Source organism: Echiichthys vipera (assembly GCF_963691815.1).
Source record: "Echiichthys vipera genome assembly, chromosome: 10".
In the NCBI taxonomy this organism is placed as follows: Eukaryota; Metazoa; Chordata; class Actinopteri; order Perciformes; family Trachinidae; genus Echiichthys; species Echiichthys vipera.
This window is the reverse complement of record NC_139835.1, coordinates 10,056,018-10,076,728: the sequence shown is the minus strand read 5'-3', so window position 1 is coordinate 10,076,728 and position 20,711 is coordinate 10,056,018. Positions and strand designations below refer to the sequence as shown.

General features: G+C 42.0%; 1 protein-coding gene across 3 annotated transcripts; it reads left to right on the top strand.

Annotated features, from left to right (window-relative positions):
* Positions 1-1,699: 1,699 nt before the first annotated feature.
* On the top strand, positions 1,700-11,212 carry ccnt2a (cyclin T2a). Of its 3 annotated transcripts, XM_083921987.1 has the most exons (10): positions 1,700-1,858; positions 2,543-2,624; positions 2,739-2,867; positions 3,187-3,247; positions 3,819-3,881; positions 4,364-4,409; positions 6,695-6,858; positions 7,096-7,166; positions 8,113-9,391; positions 9,548-11,212. In XM_083921987.1, exons 1-10 carry the CDS (start codon positions 1,701-1,703, stop codon positions 9,619-9,621), a joined length of 2,127 nt encoding a protein of 708 aa, XP_083778113.1. In that variant the 5' UTR covers position 1,700; the 3' UTR covers positions 9,622-11,212. The 3 variants fall into 3 exon arrangements, 2 of the variants coding, with proteins under 2 accessions (XP_083778113.1, XP_083778112.1); XM_083921986.1 differs by having other exon boundaries at positions 8,113-11,212; XR_014593389.1 differs by lacking the exons at positions 7,096-7,166; positions 8,113-9,391; positions 9,548-11,212 and having other exon boundaries at positions 4,364-4,798; positions 6,695-6,796.
* Positions 11,213-20,711: the final 9,499 nt, after the last annotated feature.

The following is a 20,711-nucleotide window of genomic DNA, read 5'->3' as shown; positions in this document are numbered from 1 at the left end:
TTTTTCCAGTTTCTTTAATAAAGGCTAGAACTAGACAATGATATGACTCTATTAGGCCATTTGAGTTGTGTGGACTCTGACGTTGACTTCTAGGGGTTAATGGCACATGCATAATCATTCCTAGAAATGGAGTTGACCACCTAAATATGGAGTTGTGTTAAATGTAAATAAATGTACCATTATTAAAGGCTGAATATGTAGAATCTTCATTAAAAACTATATATCTATTTTAAATAATACACCTATGGGGCGTTTTGAGGGGTACAGAATGAAAGTTGGCCTATTGCTTTTCCAAAAAAAATTTTTTTAATCTAAATTAATATTTTAAACGGGCTTGACAATGACTTTCTGTCACGTTCTGTTTACATTGTACCAGCCAATAGCGGCAGACATTGCAGGGTTGCCAGGGTTGTCTGTTGTTCTGGGTGCAGGTACTGTAGGCTGGCACTGGGTGAAATGGAGTTTGCCAATCCTGCAGCTGCTTATTTGTCCCAGCAGCTGAGTGAGGGCAAAAACCAGAGTCAATGAAGGCCAAGTATGCACTCAGTGGACTGAGATGAAGGACTTCAACAGCATTAAAACACACACCGAAATGGCTACGTTTCTCCTTGATCAGTAAGCTCACTTTCATGTTCACTTTGATGTGACGGCTAACAGTAACTGTCAGTCCTCTCCAATACTTTTTTTTATGGTGCAGGCTCAAACAGACTCTGGTCTCCTGTAGGCTACTGGACCAGGTCTGACCAACATGGCAACCTGAGGGGTGGAATTATTTTCTGTTGTTGTGACTACGATCTTGAGAGACTAGATGGCAATGTTCTGCTCATTCTCCATATTCAACCTCTAATAAAATACAATCCCATCTCCTGTTATAAAACAGCATAGTAATATTTACAATTGTAAATACTGTATGATACATATCCCCCACACATCCTCTGTATGATACACACCGAATCACATTTCAAATTTCAATTTAGAAAGCTTTATTTCAGATAAAGAACAGGCAAACAACAAATAAACAATGACTACAATAGTCACAATAGGTCAAACAGGGGCCACAGAAAACATTTCATCACAATATGTCAATGCGTGTTTCCCTTTTCTGTTCGTTACAAGGGCCAGTGACTCCATCTACACAATTCAACTATGCCAACGCCAACCAATGTTAGGGAAGGATATAGAGAAGTTGGCTTTGTGAATATGGAATTTTCCAAATGCAAGTACTACAACATTTATCATGTGACTTAAATATTTCTTTCTACATCTAGATCCAGTGACGATATCCTTTGGCACAATTGCTATATCGTGACCAGTCCTGTTCTTAACAAACTTCTTTAGGCTACGTCTCTCCGAAACACAGAAAGGGCAGTGATAGAACAAAGCTGTCTCTGGCTCAGTTCCACAAAAAGTGCATTTAACATCAATGTCAACAAATTTGGAAAGTATTGTGTTACATAGGTAAATATCATGCAAGATTTTATGGTACAATTCCCTAATTTTATTCGAAACAGGGGCACAAAAAGGGGCACAACCATGCCACCTTGTCCCCCGCCGGCTTATCGAGTTATGAATTGCGCCCACGCGCCTTGATCTCATCCAAAGTACCAGGGTACACGGTTTCACCGTCGAAGAAGTCGTGTTTTCCTGTGCGACAGCGACGTCACATCCGCTCGCTCGATGTCAGTGAGCCTTGGAGAGTAATGGCGGCGTGCCGGGGGTCCTCGTCCAAATGGTTCTTCACCCGGGATCAGCTCGAAGCCACGCCGTCGCGCCGATGTGGAGTAGAACCAGATCGGGAGCTCTCGTACCGGCAACAAGCGGCGAATCTGATCCAAGACATGGGTCAGAGACTCAACGTGTATCCTTTGTAAACAAACTTAGATCAGACTGGAGGCGTCAGCCATGGCGCTGACCACTACAGCGGGCCCGATATACCGCCAAGACACTTCTGTAGAGCCTGCTGAGTTAAGGGACCCAGACTCGGGGCTTTTCCACTTGTATATGGTGTATTGTGCTGGTTTAAATACTGTTATGGCATGAGAGTCTAACCTGTAATCTAAATGCCTTTGGTTTATGTTAAACGTTAGCTAAGCGCTAATATAGCATGCTATATAGCTAGCTGAGGATTGACGTCCAAAAGGCCATCAGACGGTTCTGCAGCTGTTATCAGCCAAGTGTCCACTGAATGTCTTTACTTCACAGCCCGAGCTTAGTTATAGGGTGTGTACAATTTGTATGAAAATGCGCAAAACGACGTATAAAGTTATTTGATATTTCCTTATTTTTGGTGTTGGCACATTTAGCGCTATCATAAAGCTAACACAAGTCGCTACACTGTATTAGCGTGCTATGCAGTGCGGTTTACTCAGTTGTTTACTTCTCTTTCCTCATTTTTAACTATAGTGCTAATACGTTGCACAAATGATGCGTGTTTGGCTCGATAGAATGGTATAATGTTATTGCTAAAATGCTCTTTCTGTTATGGCAGCGTGGTTTTTTACCCATTGAAAGTAAAAAAAATGTTCCTTGACCCTCACTCCAGCTCTCAATTAACAATAAATACGGCCATTGTTTACATGCATAGATTTTATATGCACCACTCTTTCACCAAATTTCACAGGAATGTAAGTATTTGTTTCATAATCTGACCATTTACAACCTAGTATCACATGCTGGGTAGTTTGTCACATTGCACAGTCAATGAGTATTTATTGAAATGTCTTGATGCTTTTATACAGATAATATCTCCGACAACCTTGTTCTTGGCCGCAAAAGTGGAAGAGCAACCACGGAAACTCGAACATGTGATCAAAGTTGCACATGCTTGCCTAAATCCCCAAGAGTCGCCTCTAGACACAAAGAGTAACGTAAGTTCAGGCTCGAGCTCTACATATTGTATGGTTGAAAGTGTTTCCCCTCTCTACATCTTACTTTCCAGTTCTCTCTGTGGTCATGGTTTCCCTATGTATAACTGGGCAGGCCAAATTCCACTGCTTTCTACAAAGGGCCTTATTTTACCTGCCCTGGGCTGCTGTTGGCTTGTACCAAACACCTAACAAGGCCTACATTAATAGTAAAATCAGCCTCTTAGTTTGGGGTTTTTTGGCCCTTTGAAATCAATTGTTAGGGGGATAGATTCATAGACTCATTACAATTGTGTTGTAATGACTGTCTATCAAACTTCAGGCATACCTCCAGCAAGCTCAAGAGCTGGTGATACTTGAATCCATAGTGCTGCAGACCCTGGGTAAGTAGTGGTGACTGGAGTGGATGACTTGAGAAAGAGATAGCGTTTTGTTTTGTCATTATCTTAATCAGTAAGGGAGTAATGCTACTGAGCACTGTTTTATTTCATCACAGCCTGTTGAGTGAAATGTTTTATCAGCTGCTGTATGGGTATCTTGTCATGCATATATTTTTGGTGACATGTCATTCTGTCATTGCCGACATTAGTCATGAAACATGGTATTGACTTCATGAAATTTCTCACAGGATTTATTAATTATTGTTATTTTTTCAAATTCTATATTCATTTCACTGCTGGACTATATGAGCTCACTTATTGATTACATTCACCACTGAGACATGTCTTTCATCCAGAGTGAAAGTGACCAGAGCTGATTTGATTCCATTTACTTTGTAACGTACATGAATTGACCCTCAAGTTCCATTAGTCACATTTAGTACATAGATACCTAAAATAATCTGAATTTATAGCCTTACAATGGAGCATTAGATTTGTTTGTTTAATCATAAAATGACATGTCACCTCCCAACTGTCTCTGTGTTGAACTCACCTGTCATGTATTTTGTTCCAGGCTTTGAAATTACTATTGATCACCCACACACTGATGTGGTGAAATGTTCCCAGCTAGTGCGAGGTAGAGGCTTCCTTCTTTGCTCTTTGTGCCCTCTGCTCTTATTTGTCCCACCTCAAATATGGGCGGGAGGGGGGTGAAACCTTGCTGATGTAATGGTTACATAACCGCACATCTTTCTCTTTTGATGACCTCCTTGAGTTCACTATAACATACCACATAAACAACATTTACTGGTGCTTATTAGGCCAAGTCCACGACTGAATTGTAATAAGTTAGTTTGGGAGGGGGCATTTCATTCTTTATCTAAGAAAGTGATGCCCTTAAATATTTGTTATTTATAAAAAACGTACAGCTTTCTGAACGTTTCCAAAATGTAAGAAGATATTGTGCCACGTGTTGTTTTCAGTCTTGGCCTTGGTTTAATCAGTGTATTGAAACATTCAGTTCCTGACGTAATGATAACACACTGCTTTTGGCTTGCAGAAATAGTAATACTTTTTTTCCTTCCCTCTTTTTCGATTTTTCTATCTCTCTCTTTGCAGCAAGCAAGGATCTGGCACAGACTTCCTATTTCATGGCTACCAACAGGTTGTTATCCTGCCCCTCCTTTGTTGCACTTTGACTGCACACCATAGCTTCCTGTAATGCAGGGTACCCTTTCAGTGTCCAACGGGCCCTACTTGCGTTGGTGGTTGTTGGGATGCTTGCCTCCTCAGCTCCTCTCCCTTGTTCAAAGGGAGCGGGACAGGGTGGCTTGTAGCGTTACCGGCCCCAGTCGCAGTGCGGTGTATTGTACAAGGGACCACATGTTGGCACAGATGGGTTGAATGCAAGGTGTGAAGTGTAGTGGTGCGCTTGAAACCCACATGTTTGTTCGGTTGCGAAAAGTGCATAATTCTAAAAGAAAGACACTTTGGTAGCCTGAATAGCAGCTAAAGATTTCACAGATGTAAACATTTCTCGTAGAGGTCTTTCCGGTAAGTACCGCAAATTAATTTTTTTAAATGTTCCTAATCTTACCTATTTGTTCAAAATGCATTATCTCCTCAAATATTTCTCACTTTTTGCAATATTTGCTTGTCTTTAAATGCACATTTGTTCTGGCTTTTCTACAACATTCTTTCATACATGTAGCTCATGTAAAATGTGACTTCAAAAACGTGATTGTGACCCATTAAGGACTTGCAGAATATTTAATGAGTATCTATTTGAGCATCTCATACGGATCAAAATGCATTTGGTGTTCATCATTTATTCTAAAGCAAGGACAAAACACCCTTCTTGATATGTCTTTCAGTAGGAAAACTGGGTCCTTAAAGGGTTTGTTTATAGTTGATGGTGGTGGAAAGGAATTTTCAGTCATGTAATTAACTTCAACTACTTTAATTTTGTTGACAATGTCTGGATGCTGACTGAACAGCGTTTGAAGTTTTGCACATATTTAGAGGGGAAGCTCTAGCAAATGACTGTTCTTAAGATACAAATTTATTTATTTTAATTCAGGCAAGAACTCTCATTCCTAACGTTTTAAAGGATTAAGATGTCTAAATCCATCTGAGGTGGTGTTTAAATTGTCATCAGCTGAATGCTTGTAAATGTTGGCTATGACTGTAAGGCTGCTGTACGCTGACAGAACAGACTCCAGACATTGTACTTGTCTCACAGTACAAGGTTACTCTCCAGTTCTTATGAAATGCAGTGACACAAAGTTACATCTAGTTCTTTTTCTTGATACAGCTTCATGCTGAGGCATTATGTCAGTACAATGATGTTTGGATATAGGTATATCATGGACTAGGTTGTTATTGAAAATCCTTACTTCCGTGCAATTATGTAACAGTAGTGTACTTGTGGTGAAAGTGTGATAAGTGATTATGGGAAACCTACCATCATTCTAAAAAAACATGTGGCACTTATTTGATTATAAATACTTGGTTCACCATATGTGAGCTAACAAATAACCGAAGCCTTCAGTGGTGTGATTGCAGCTTCTGTCTGTATTTTAGCTTTAAGTACTTGAAATAGTGACCATCTGTCTGATTTTAGTTTTTACTTTTGCTGTGATATGAATATACAGTATTTTCTAAACTTGCATAACTTTTCACTGTTGCAGAACAATGTTAAACTTATTAAATCATGATTGAACCCTTTATAATCATAGGTCAGATTATCTATGATATCGAGTTTAGAAAGGCTCTCAGTGTTTAGACCATGTGTCCACTTCAGTGTACCCCTTACACTGTCAGCACCGATGCCACATTGTATGTATTGATCTGGAGGGCCCACTAGGTTTATCCTTTTTAACACCGTGCCAGGGCTCCATACAGAGAGGGTTGTAGGAGCAGCCCCTCGTCAGTTAACTGTACAATGATGCAACTGTCACATGGGTGGCCTCAGGGTTCAGTGTTTCACAATAGACATGCTACACTTAGCTACTCCACATGGCCCCTCCCAACTTCCCTCACATTTGTAATGTACCAACATTTAAACCCTCTAGGTTCCTTGAAACATAAATTATTACATGACACAATTCAAAGCTTACTTTTTTAGCACACTGGGAATTATGTTCTTAAATGTATCCTAAAGTAATTACACGTCACCAGTATTGAGACCTGGGTTTGACATGTAACATTATCAGGCAGTGTAATGTAAAAACAAAATCAAATATATTTTGCAGCCAGTGCCTACAGTAAATTAAAACTGTCCGCTCCCTCTTGTGTTTTTTTCTTCTCTTTTTCTAAATATGTGGGACCAATCGGGACAACGCCTGGCCTGAATCAACACACTCACATTCCTACACCCTCACATATGTGAAATATTCCCTCTTTCTTCCACACACTCATCACATGCGCATACCCTCACACACTTTACAGTCTACACCTCACTACCTTCTGCCTCCAGTACAAGCCCACAGTGATCTCCTGTGTGTGCATCCACCTGGCGTGTAAGTGGTCCAACTGGGAGATCCCAGTTTCCACTGATGGGAAACACTGGTGGGAGTACGTGGATGACTCTGTCACCCTTGAGCTGCTTGATGGTGAGATTGAATGAATGTGTTTTACCCGTCCATTATGTAATACAGTGAATACATTTACTGGTAATGATTTATTGCGATTGTTTAGTTACGTTTTATTCATGGCTGTTTTGTAAATATCTTTAACGTCATAGAATTCACATATTTTACAAAGGTCTTAATGAGGTAACAGGCATTTTGTCAGTGTGGCAGGATAATTTGAGGTTGTTTGGTGACAGTACGCATGTCTTGTACTTGTAGACTTGACCCACGAGTTTCTGCAGATTCTGGAGAAGACGCCAAGCCGGTTAAAGAGAATACGCAACTGGAGGGTAGGATACATTGCTTCTCTGTTCCAAGCATTGGAAAGACGTGTCTGGCATGCCATTCTAGTTAGGATTTATTAGCGCATGATGTATCAAAGTACATAGTCTCACCAAAACTGCTACACGTACACCCATGTGATATGTTAAACCAGCAAAAAGCTTAACGCCCTGTTCAGATCTGGACATTAACATGTGTCTTGGGTGATCCGATCACCCTTAGACGACTCTAAAAACAGGTGTGAATGCACTCAGGATGCATTGAGATCCGGTGGCTCAGACCACATTCAGAGGAGGTCTGGGCCACATATGGTCACGTTCTTTAAGCACTGTGTACACAAATCTGTCCGAAGCCATATTGAAGGACTGTCTATTCAGCTGACATCAACTGTATAAGCTTAAGTACATATTCATTCACTGGCTTTGTCCATGGCGTCTTAAAATTCCCAAAAGCCCATAGATGGATATTATGAGTGAACATGGAACATGCCAAGGAATAGACCTAATCTGTACTGTTTTCTTCTTATTTTAATTGCCATCAGACAGAGCACAGAAAGTGCATTGCTGCCTCATGCCGCAACATCGACTCATTCGGTGTATATTTGCATATAGAGTGGGGAAGTGAGATATGATCATGTCAAGTGGTCACTCAAGACACATGTGGAGACGCATTCTAATGACAGGTGTGAACAGACGTCCACCTGTGATCAGATCACCCAAGACACGTAAATGCCAGGTCTAAACAAGGCCTAAGTGCCAAACGGAGTTCTGAAAACAGTTAATGTCTACAGTATAGGAACTAAATTTGCACCCCAGTTTGGCGAACAACTGTATGGTAATGTTAAAATCCTAAGTATTACCAGAACAGAAATCCTGATACATTGATTGTTTGTCCCACTGTTAAACCCCCTTAAGAGAGCTTGCTGCTAACTTACTAACTCTTTCTGTACCCTAGGCAACTCAAGCAGCCAAAAAGCCCAAGGGTGACAGCAGTCAATTGAATGACAACTCCTTTGCTGGGCCTTCCATGCTCCAAGATCAAGGTGATGCATTGGGAATCTCCTCCAACGCAAGTCTTTCCAAAGCAGGCGCCGCCTTCACTGTACCCATGCCTGGCCAGTCTGGAGGTGCACAGCTGTCTCTGGATGCCTTGGCTCACACATACAACCCAGCTAGCCACAGTGAGTGGCCCCTGGGCAACCAGAGCCAAGCAGGGTACCCTTCCACCTGTATAAAACAAGAGCCCCAAGAGTCCACGCTGTCCATGCAGTCCTCCACTTCCTCTTTGCTTCAGAATCCGCCAGTATACAAGACTGAGAAAACACTAGACTTTATCCCCATCAAACAGGAACAAAAAGGAGCTGGTGGGAGTGGAGTGGGCAAGCATCAGCCACCACCTCAGTCTGCCTACCCTCTACCAGCTCAACCTCCTCCACCACAACCGTCTCCAGCTCAGAAGCTGTCTCTGGACAAATACAGAGAGAAGCATGCGGCAGAGCTGGCTGTCTCTGGGCAGAAACGCAGTCAGGAACAGCATGGGGGAATAATGGATTGTGATGGGAGGGGGAATATGTTATCTTCCTCCTCTTCTAACTATGCACCATCCTCTACAAGCCAAGTGGACCATAGAAAACATTCACAGCCCCACCAAACATCCCATGGCGGTGGAGGGAGCACCACTGCCTCCCCGATGAAAATTAAAGTCCCCTCCTCCTCAACTTCAGGGCAAGACAGACGGCATCACAGTGACAAACGGGACAAAGGCTCGCTTAAACTACGTCTGGCTGTTCCTGCATCTGGTAGCAGCTTCCAGCTGGATAAAAGTGGACAACCAAGCAAAGATGAGCTTAAGATGAAAATAAAAGTCTCCTCATCAGAGCGCCACAGCTCATCAGATGAAGGCATGGCGGCCAACAACAACAACAAGAGCAAACATTCCAGCCCGCTGGTGAGCAAGGAGAAACACCGTGGAGCTGATCACAACCTCCATCGCCACCATAAGCACAGTAACCCACATCCACACACACACAGCGGGAATGGCGGGGGAAGTCTGCTACGGGGCCCTCCAGGACTGGTCAGCATGGATGGGATGACGCTTGCTCCTCCTGGATCCACCTCCTCATCGCGAAAGAGGGCTTACACCGAGGCCAGCCACAACCACCACCCTTCCTCCTCATTCTCCACTTCATGCTCCAAAGTGAGCAAAATCTCCAAGGGTGGCACTGGTGCTGCAGGTACTACATCTTTTTCTTTCCCCTTTTTTCCTCCTTGCTCCTCTCCTGTACTGCAGTGTGTCTCGTCTGGCTTGCAGCTCTATGGCTAACCTCCCTCCCTACCCCCTCCTCCTACTCCTTATTCTTGTTTCTCCTCCCCCCTCCTGTCACACCCAGGTGGGCTGCGGACATCTCAGCCGTACCCTCCTCCTGGAGAATCGCCACATGAAGTGGGAGAGCAGAGACACTGATTCCTCCACTCTGCAGCCATGGCCAGCACATGGAAATGGCAACAAACTACCCACAGCTCAGACTTTGAAGACTATGCTCACATCCCTGTTAAGTGCCCTAGGAAAATAACTGTCATGATAAAAAACCCTTTACTGAAAGCCAGAAAAATTATACGTATTGTTGGACTTTTCAATTTCTGAGAGACGAAAGATGAAAAAAAAATTATGCTTCCTGACTGTCAGATATCTGTTAGTGTGTTGAATTGCTGCTCAGTTCTCCTTTGTCCTCAAATGAGTCTCGGAATGTGCAAAGGTGGTTGCGTGTGTGTGTTTTCATCGGGGAGGGGAAAGTCCTTCCCTGCATTTCAGATCTCCGTTTGGGAAAAGAAAAGTATTTCACGTACGAAAAGAAGCATGAAAGGTGCGCTTCATTCTCTTCCTCTATTTTTTTTAACAAGTAATTTAATTTAATCACATTTTGAGGTTGTATTGGAGGAAGCCAGTGGCCAGCTGGAGATGAGTTCAAGTTATGTTTGCTGGCATTCCATTTAGTACTGTTGATGGATGCATTTTTTTTAAGTGTAAAGTTTCATCTCCTCAATTTCTTTCTTGTCTTGATTTCTTTTTATACTTCAGTACTGTGCGTATGATTTGCATGTTTCAATCATCAAAGGGATCTAAAAGGAGAACGCGTACTTGCTGTTTACAGAAAGTGGAGCTAAATGTACATACGTTTTTGTATGTTTAAAGAAAAAAAAAGCTATACCATGACTACTCAGGTTTGGAGCTGCTTGTAAGTATAACAAGTTAACTATAATACCTATAAAAGACTTATGATTTTGTTGATCAACGGATTGGGCGTCATTTAGTGAATGATTGCAGCATTCCAGTGGTGTGTGCTTCTTACAACCTCCCTACAGGGGGCGCTGTACTGTGCTTTTCCATCACAGGGAATATCAGTTAATGCCCTGAGTAAGACGGGCACATCCAATACCTACTTATCACATCAGAGCGATGCAATTTGTACCAAAAATATTTTTTGGGACCTATAAGTAGACCTTAAGCTGGATGCCAAAGGTTGTGCCTCAAAAAAAAAACTGACAAAGGCAGTAGTAGTGTGCTATTAAAGTTTACATAACCCTTTTACTTTGATGTGCATCAGACATTATTTCATGACATGAAGCTGTAGCCCATAGATGTCAGCCCATAAAGGGGATACATGTATTATTCAATCAGCCATTAACATGGCATTACTTAGGGTGAAAAACAATTGCCAATATGCAGCATGACCTGCTGGGTATTCTGGAAACCTCAAGTATCTGCAATGTGGACGCCCCGTTTTCTCACACATGTATCTGTCCGGACGCGTCTTCACGTCAGTTTCATGCATTAAACTCAATATTGTTGTCAAATGTTGACATGACCATCCCCTCTGTTATTGACTGGGTTACTCATGTAAGAGTGTGCAAAATCCTGAGGCTGGATTGTTTGAACCCTCAATAGGGATTTACAGCTGTGCACAGCGCAAAATCAGCTTAGGACAAATAAGCATAAGCCACTCGTTGCATCCTTTTTTTCCCCTTTTCATTTCAATATAATGAATAAACTTCAAAGTTGCCACTACCCTGACACAGTATGAACCCTGGTTGTTGCTGTCATTTTATTGTGAATATATATCAGTTATTAGAATCTAGGAGGAAAGAAAACTTACCGACATGCTTGTACAGTTACCCATAATAATGCCAGTCTGTGACATGTCTGAATTTCTTTTTAGAGTGGGATTGTATCAGGTAGTTATCTATAGTCAACAGTACCGACATTATATGGCATTTGGAACGCCCCCAGTTTGGAGAAGCAGGCTGGAGGATGGGTATGGAAGCTAAGTAATGTAATGTGGATGGGGGCAGCAGCTAAATGTATTTTAACCATGTAAAAAAAATCAATGTCAGTTTTAGTGTATGCTATACTTTGAATATTTTCACTGACTTACCTTGACGTCAGAAGGTCCTGTTTTAAATTTACGCAGGAGGAAGTGAAGCCATTCTATGCTTTCTTCAGGGCCACCAGACTCCATTGACAAAAACGGGCGTTCTAACTGGCAGAACAGAAATTGCCAGTCTAGGGCTGCCTTAATCTGTTAGTTTTTTATCATAATGTCTGAAGGATAGGAAATAAACAAAACTAACCGATCAAGGCAGCAGTAGAGTACGTTTAGCTGCTACCCCCGACCATAGCAGTGCATTTCTTCTCTTGCTTTTTAAAACTAAGAGCACACATACCATCTACTGTAGGTAATACACAGACTATGGATAGGTGCCTCTTACAAGCCCACTTCTTAAACTCAAAAACTATCCCTTTAAGCACAATTTTAAACTTATTCCTCAGAAATTAATTAAGGGAACGGTAACAGGAAGTAGTTTAAATTCTCAGCAGCAAGTAAATAAAAAAATTATGCTGCAACATGGATTAGATATTTTATCAGAACCTGCATATATCACACCGCAGAGAGACCTAGAAAGTCACTACACATGTAAAATTAAGATTAATAACATTGGCACAATTAAGATTGCTATAGGAAATATACAAAGTCAGTAAAAAAAAGTCTTGCATCTATCTGTTCACATTTTATAGGTTCTACTAAAGTTAAATGTATAAAAGTGCTTTTCATGTAGTTTCAATGCAATGACTAAGGTTTCTTCTCCTTGATATACTTTGCATTCTAGTTTCCAGAAAGTTCTGGGACACATGCACATGAGCATCACTAGGGATAGATGGCAGGCATTCAAACGAGAAGAAAAGCAAGAATACTGAGTCGCCAATCTAAATTCGATCATTAAAATGTCTACTTGAACTCAAAAATAGTGTGACTCAGATGAACTTGTTAACCACACTGTCCCTCTTGGTGACCACAGCAGTTTGTTTTCTGTGTTTCCCAAGAGTTCGCTCCAGTCTCACTTAGGGGGATGAATGAATGCTTCAGAAGCTGCTCCGCAGATGGCCGTAGTCTCTGGTCACTGGAGTTGAGAAAAAAACAAAACAAATGAAACTTATTCGGAAATGAGACTATAAATAAATCAATATGACCTGATTTAGGTCTCTAGCTTCATAAGTCTCAAACTCTTAATATAGTTTTAATTATAATTCAGTCAGGGATAGATTCCGAGGGTCAGACCAGGAAGGACAACAGGTCTCACCTTGTCAAGCTGATTTTTACAAAATCCTTGGCGTTATCCGAAAACCCATCTGGTAAGGATGGCATAGACCCTCTTTGAGCCCCAATGTAGAACAAGGCAGCCATCTTGGCCATGTGTGCCAGTGGTGGTTTCCCTGTGGCCATCTCAAACACTGTGCAACCCACACTCCATATATCTGATTTCCTGCCATATCCTGTCTCATTGATAACCTAAGGAGCAGAAGAGTTACGTAAGATTAAAAGGGCTATGTTACATTTAGCTGCCGAAATTAATATAACTCATTTAGTTAAAAAAAAGAAAAATCACAGAAAAAGACTGCCTAAATGAACTGTACATCTACCTCTGGAGCCATCCAGTAAGGTGTGCCGTGGACAGACTTGAGAAGATCTCCACTGTTGCTTGCAGTGTGGTTCAGGCAGCTGAGACGGCGCGCACAGCCGAAGTCTATGAGCTTGATGACGCCAGTGGGCATCAGCATGAGGTTGTTTCCCTTCAAGTCACGATGAATCACCCTGTTAAGGTGGAGGTAGGCCACCCCTTGCAGGATCTGATGGGTGTACAGAGCCAGCACACGCTCTGGCAGAGGACCAAACCTTAGGGCAGTAAAAGGGATAGTGTTAAAGGCATTAGTACAGACCTTTTATTGTTAAACCCCTTGATATTCTAAAGCTCAGTGTCTCAACAGATACTTCTGAGTGAGTTGTCAAGCTGTTTTGAATCAACCTAACCTGTGAAGGATGCTGGCGATGGATCCTCCTGGAATGTATTCCATGAAGATGGAAACCACATGCTGATAAAGTGAAGTACCCAGGAAGCCCACAATGTTGGTGTGTCTAAGGGTTTTAAGAAGCTCCACTTCCCCCTGCAGACGACTGTACTCCCTCTTTGCAGCGTCTGGGTCAGAAGCATCCAGGCTCACCTGCTTCACGGCTATCAGCTGGCCCTGGCTGGTCAGGCCACAGTACACCTGGAAAGAAGGCAGCAGTATCGCCAAGGTTTGTGTCTACAGTGTCTGCATTGTTTTCTCATGCTTGAATGTGTAGCTTTGCTTTGTAATTCTACCTACCGTTCCGTAGGCTCCCCTGCCGAGTACTTCACCCTTTGTCCATGTGATGGTGTCATCTACAACCAAGCCAGATCCAAGCAGAGCGCTGTCTGTTAAAGTAACCTGCAATAAAATACACAGAATGAATGAAACAATCATTTGGGTCTTTGGAGCTTTACTGGATCAGAATAATTTGGGTTCTCAGGGTTAAGATGTTGTTGAAAACATTTAGTCTATTTTTTAATAAAGTAGCAATATACATGTGAACATCATCGATTCTTATTTTTTTGTACAAAAATGATTAAATTGTTGAAAGTGTTTCACTTAAGGCTTTTTTACATACAAGGGGCTGGTTCAGCTCACTTGTCTTAAGTCGTTGACGCTTAAAAGCAGCGCCCTCTTTAGCAATGGAAACCATTGGAAAAGGATTATTAGTAATAAAAAGAAAAAAGCAAAACCCTCGCCAGGATTAAAAATGTTTTGTTGCACCCTCCTCTTGACTTGAAGAAACACCTGTGTCAAAAAATAATAGTCTTAAATTTTTACACTAAAAGTTTACCTCAGGGAATGTATTTCTTCCTGATACGGGATCATCTTCTCTGTTGGACTCCAGGTTTTCAGGTCCTACGGATACATCCCTCTCGTCCAATGAGATTAGCTCCTCAGCCAGGCATTGCAGCAGGTCATCTGTAAGCGGCCCATCCCCCACCTCATCCAGAAACTTCTGGTAAACCGGTGACATGATGGTGTGGCTGATGCTGCTACTGGAAGACGTCCAGGTGTTTATCTTGAGCTGTTGGGGGCTTTGAGTTAAAACAGGCTCAGAAACCGGGCGGTTTGGGTTTCCTATTTCTTGCATATTCATTTGCATGGGACTATAATCTTCAGAAGGAGATAAAGCTGCTGGCATGGTCAATGTTTGGTCATCAGATTTGATTGTTTCAGATCCATATCTAGAAAGAGCTTCCTCTATGGTAGCTAGAATAGTTTCTTGAGCTCTACATTGACTAATGTCAACATCCTTAGGGAGAACTAACTCAGCCTCTGTGCGTCCATCAAGTTTAGGCACATCGTTCATTTCATGTGTGCCCTTCCTTGACGCAGGTGTGAGGTTAAGTTTCACCCTGGACGACACAAGTTTCGGTTTGATTTTAGCTGCAACCACCGTACTCTCCCCCGGACTTCTCTTCTGAGCTTGTTTCAGTTGTCTGTGTTTGACTTTATGGCACTGTTGTGTCTTCCAAGGCGGAGCAGAATGCACTTGTCTGTTCTTTACTTTCTCACAGGAGCTGGAAACTCGTAGGTTATCGTAGATTGGACCAGCAAACATCTCATAGATGGCCGGTCCTTCATCCCGACTCTGTATCTGCTGAAACATGTCTTTGTAGGTGATGTAGTCCACTGCAGATTTAGACCTTGGTGTCCCTACTGGACCTGGTCTCTTCAACTGCCGGATGCTCTTTGGCTCCCTCATCGGTTGATGCTGTTGTGCTCTGTTGCTGTTCAACTTGTCAGGATTTGCTCTTTTTCCCTTATCAATAAGCTTCTTTCGTGGTGATGGGGTGCCAGTGTTACAATGAGCACCTTTGACAGATTTAAGCTTTACTTTTGTGACTGCCTCTCCACTGATCATTTGCTCAGGGCTTTTCCTTGTTTTCTCTTTAACTTGTGTGGAAAGTGAGAAGTTCTTCAGATTGATGTTGGACTTGTTCCGATTTAGGATGCTTCGGTCTTTGTGTGCTAGTACGTTGAAGGACTGCTGGCTCGTTTGAATGTTTGCTTTTAGGTCACAGTTCATGTTAGTTCTTCTCTCTTTGTTCCTGGCAGGCGTTAAGGCTTTCGACATCCTCTCATCTCTCTTGGGATCTGTGTCTGACTGTGGAAGGCTTGCAGCTGTAGTAAATAACTGAATTATCTCCTCAGTAGTGCTAGTAGTTAACTTATCGTCCTCCCTACAATGGATTGGGTTATCAAACCTGGTTTCTTCACAGCATGAATCCTTCATTGTTCGGTCTCTCTGTTTGATATGCTGCAAGTCATTTCCGTAAGTCCCTTGAGAGGATGCAACAACATCACCTTGGTCATTATTCATATTAAATGTTATCCCAAGGCTAATTTCAGGCTCTGGGGTGCAGCCTACATTGTTCTTATCCTCCTTAGACTTGGATGTGATAGGTTTTTTATTGTTCATAGTGTCTCCTTGTTGTGAATTGTTATATTTTATGAAGGACTGTCCGCCAACAGGATCCTTTGTATAATTCATATTGTCGACTTTGCCTTCACTGTGAGAGATTTCAGCTTTTTCAGCGCTGAGAAGATCACTTATATGAATGATAGGCTCTCCATCCTGGTCATGTGCTGGTCTGTGGATCGGTGGAATATGATTGATCCTTGACTGGACTTTAAAATGCTGCAGAGTCTCCCCAACCAAATCAGCTTCAGTGGAGCTCACGGCATTTAAATACGGCAACAACCTGTCTCCAACAAACTTCAGATGTCTTTCTCCTGAAACTCTCTTGTGTATATCCCTCTCATCTTCCTCATCCTCCAGGTCGATGGAACTCTGGCTGCTGCTGTTGCTGCTGTTGCTGCTGGAACCGCTCTCTTCACTACCACCCTTAGTGGTCAGAGGGCCAATGCGTGGGGTGCCCCAGGACAGCCTCTCTCTCCTCAGCCGAGTCCTGGAGCAAAGGGGGCTCTGGCTGATGGGCTTCAGGGGAGTGTGGGGCTTTAGAGCTGGCAGAGCCACAATGTCCCTGGGCCTGCTGTCTAATGGTGCCAACAGCTTGGGTGTTCTGGGATGCAGAGCCAGCAAGGGACCCTGCGAGAACTGCATAGAATTAGGACAGTAAGTCAATGGTTAGGACTGGTGAGGGAGAAAAACTATTATATGGATGCAAAGTATTAATACTTTTAATGAAATATTGTTATTTTTTATTAATCAGAATTCAATAGAATATCTGCTGTGGCTATGCCACTGCTGTTCTAGCATGCTTTTTAAATAACCAAGGCACTTCAACAAAAAAAACTTTATTTTGTGAAAAAAACAGTGAGCCAAATTAGAGAACAGTAACCATTGTGTCAGAAGAGAAGATTTAAACAATGTTTTCTTAGTTCTATAGGATTAAAAAATGAATAGGAAGTGTAGAGGCCACAGCTTTGAATGATTTCAGCACATCTGCGCCCACAGGACATCAAGTTTCTCACACTGCTCTGGTTTGATCCTGGTCCATTCTTCTTTCAGTCTCTGCCACAGTTCACTAACTGTAGTGGGTTTCTTAGACATTAATTTGTCGCCAAGGATTTTCCAATGTTCTCTATGGGGTTTAGATCTGGACTCTGACACTTCCTCCTCCAACTTTAGCTGACTTTAGCTAGACACTTCAGGTTCAGTCGTTCCCAGCCCGACGCTGAACATCAGACCCCAATAAATTGAACTTTAGCAATGTCATGTCATGGTTTGGGGGATGTTCTCTGGAGCAAGAGTTGGGCCTCTTTTATAGCTACATGGCAGGGTGAATGAAAATGTTTATGTGAACCTCCTTTGGCAACATGCAATACCCTCACTACAATTGTCTCCCAATCAGCTGCAATTTTCATGCAGGTCAAAGTTTAAATCTTCTCTTCTGACACAGTGGTTCATTTTGCTCACTGTTTTTCTCACAAAAATAAAGTTTTTGTTGAAGTCCCTTGGTTATTTAAAAAACATGATAGTACAGCAGTGGTATAGCCATTCATTTAAATTGTGAATAATAAAAAATAACAATATTTCAGAAATAAATCAATTATCAGTTCTCAAATTTGATCGCCATTGTAAGTATGACAAGACAAATAGGTTAAACTAATATAGTTATTTATGGTTGAAATTCACCTTTTGCTCATTTACACTGTCTTGAGAACCCAGTCCTGCAGACAGGAAGAAATGATACATTTAAAACAAAATGCACACAATTATAATCTGCAGACTAAATTACATGTCTGATTTTAAATGACCCACTATTCAAAATTCATACTACTATATCATATATTATACCAAACAGTTTCCTTTAGAACATATAAGGAAATAAAATGTAACTCTTCTGATCTAAAAAATAAAACATCTTTGTAGTTCTTAAAAAATAAATGAATAAAGCTTTAATAACGACATTTACATACGGGTCTTAATGTGTGCTCTAGCCTGCATCATAGTGTTTGAACACAATGGTGGTTCCATGATGCTGGGGGCTGACTGGCTAAGCTGGCTGGGCTCAACCACAGACAGCAGGCCAGGGGACGATGGGGACGCAGCAACCACACTTCTTGTTCTCTGTCTGTGAGGAACAAATAAAATGATCAAACTTATTTTTTGTTTTTATGTGAGTTCCTTAGAGTGTGTAAAAGAGATGGACGTGGCTTCTTGATTTAAAGGTTTAAACCTGTATTCTTTCTAATGGCCTCCAGCGGTTGCAAAAAAAAAGTCAAGATTTTATAGAAGTCATTGGGAAAATAATTGTCCTTCTCACTTGATTTATTACCTCAGTAAGCATGATGGTAATGAGTGTATGGTCTAAGTCGCTAGTTTTAAAGTCTTCTCCACAGCATTGTTAATTGTGGTCTATTTAAAGTAAAATTGACCATCAGGGCATGCTTTGGAACATAGCTACTTTGTGATTGACACTACCATCACCTAAAACGTCGTGTTCAGCGTTGGTTACCACCTTGCTTGCTAGCGGTAGTGTTAGCTGGTAACTTAATTGAAACTGCCCATTTTCAACCAGCTCTGTTTCAAATGCAGATTGATGGCATCTGCAGGATGATGCGCGTCAGGTGATTGGCAACGTTTCCCTCTTTAATGTTTAGCTTAGTGCCAAGCGTACGTCACTTTTGGCTCCAAAAAACAAGATGACGATGGCAATGCTGACCAAAATGCCAGACACATGGCTTCAAAATGGTTGTCCACAAACCAACTTGTCATGTAACGGTGGATACATCCAAATCCAGTCTATGTGAGTGCCACAAAAAAAAGGTGTAATTATCAGATTATGGAAGGGTTATAAAAACATTTTTCAGTCTTCAAGTCTTCAATGATATTTTCCACCCAACACATGTGGCTGGCAGTAATCACTGCTCCACTGACTTTATATGGGATGTTGACAAGCAGGGTAACAAACGGGCTATCTGCTATTAATTGGTCTTTCTTAAGAAGTGTCAAATGTACCTGTGTTTAGGGGGTACTGGCAGGCAGGAAGTCCTGGTACTCAGCAAACCAGGTGAAGGTGCTGGATCCACATGGCTGCAGCGTCTGCTGTTGTCCCCCAGGCTCGGCAGAGACAAACCTCCTCTGCTGAACAGACAAAAGAGAATACAGAAAAGTATGTGGTTCATTTTGCCCTTAACAAGAAGAGAGTATATGCATAGGCCACTCAGGGGAGTTTGTTGGGATTCATCTGAGAAATTCTAAGAGTTTTATTGCCTTGTGCTGAATTGAAACTAATGCCTCATTTTACTCCCATCTCACCCCATTACTGGAAGCTGATGCTATGAAATTAGAGACCTGCTCAAAGACCTTTATTCTCCTTGGAGAGCTTGGACTTGATTTAGCGGTGAGAGCTCCACATAGCAGACAATGAGCTGATTCACCAAAGCCCTCTCTCCCCTCCATCCCTGTATTTCTAACCTGCTTTGGTAGAACAGGTTGTCCTCTGGACACAGTGACAGGTGCCTGCATACAGGACAGGAGTGTAACCGGATAGGACACTATTCTGCTGGTTGGTGTAAAGTCAGAGGCAGTTGTTGACAAGCCCAGGGATAGTGTGCTGTTTATACAAATGACTATGTGTTGGGGGCTGGCTGGGGGGTGTTAACTGTACACGAAAAAATGTTTGTGTCTACACAACTGTTTGTGGATACGTATGCACAGATGTTGATGTGTTCACATGTGTGCACTGTCAACACTATCAGCTTAGTGCCATCAGCTTTAAATTATCACTTTTTTATGGCCAAAATGCACTGTGTGTGTGTGTGTGTGTGTGTGTGTGTGTGTGTGTGTGTGTGTGTGTGTGTGTGTGTGTGTGTGTGTGTGTGTGTGTGTGTGTGTGTGTGTGTGTGTGTGTGTGTGTGTGTGTGTGTGTGTGTGTGTGTGTGTGTGTGTGTGTGTGTGTGTGTTCGCCCTGCCCACCTGCTTCCCCTCCCTGTGTCCTGGTAGGCTTGCCTGATGTCTCTCAGTGTTTCCATGGCGTTTTGGATACAGAGGGGGATTCCCTTATCTGCGCCAGACACACACACACACACACACACACACACACAGTTATACCCACCAATCCTAAATCCATTTTATTCTTTTAGTGTTCACAGCTACAAATAGATATAAAACTCAGTTACATATACTATATTCCTAGCCTGTCATTGGCCAAATACTGTTTTCTCCATTCAACTAATTTGTTCAGAAAAGTAAACTGTTTTCACTGCTACAAAATAAATGCTAACATCACCTGAAATACTTAGATAGCAACAAAAGATCATATTTACTCTCCTTAACAAGACTGGGGGTTCATAAATGTTAAAGAACAATGTTACTCTGAGGTTAAAGTCTCTGTAACAACTGTATCAGTTGACAGACACACAGACAAAGCTCAAACTAGAACGTGCCTTGATAACCACAGGTGAGCTCTAACTTGATTATGCCTTGATTATACACAGTATTCATACACAGCATACTGATACTCATCACAGAGAAAGCAACCGGCATTACCTGTTTCTGAGGCTGTTGGTCCACTCTGCTACCATATTGAGATCCTGTTTAAGAACTGAATCAGATAGTTCCTCTCTTTCTTTTCCTTTATTTCTTCACAACCTAATGATGACAGCCTTGTTTTCCTTTTCTCTATGTGTTC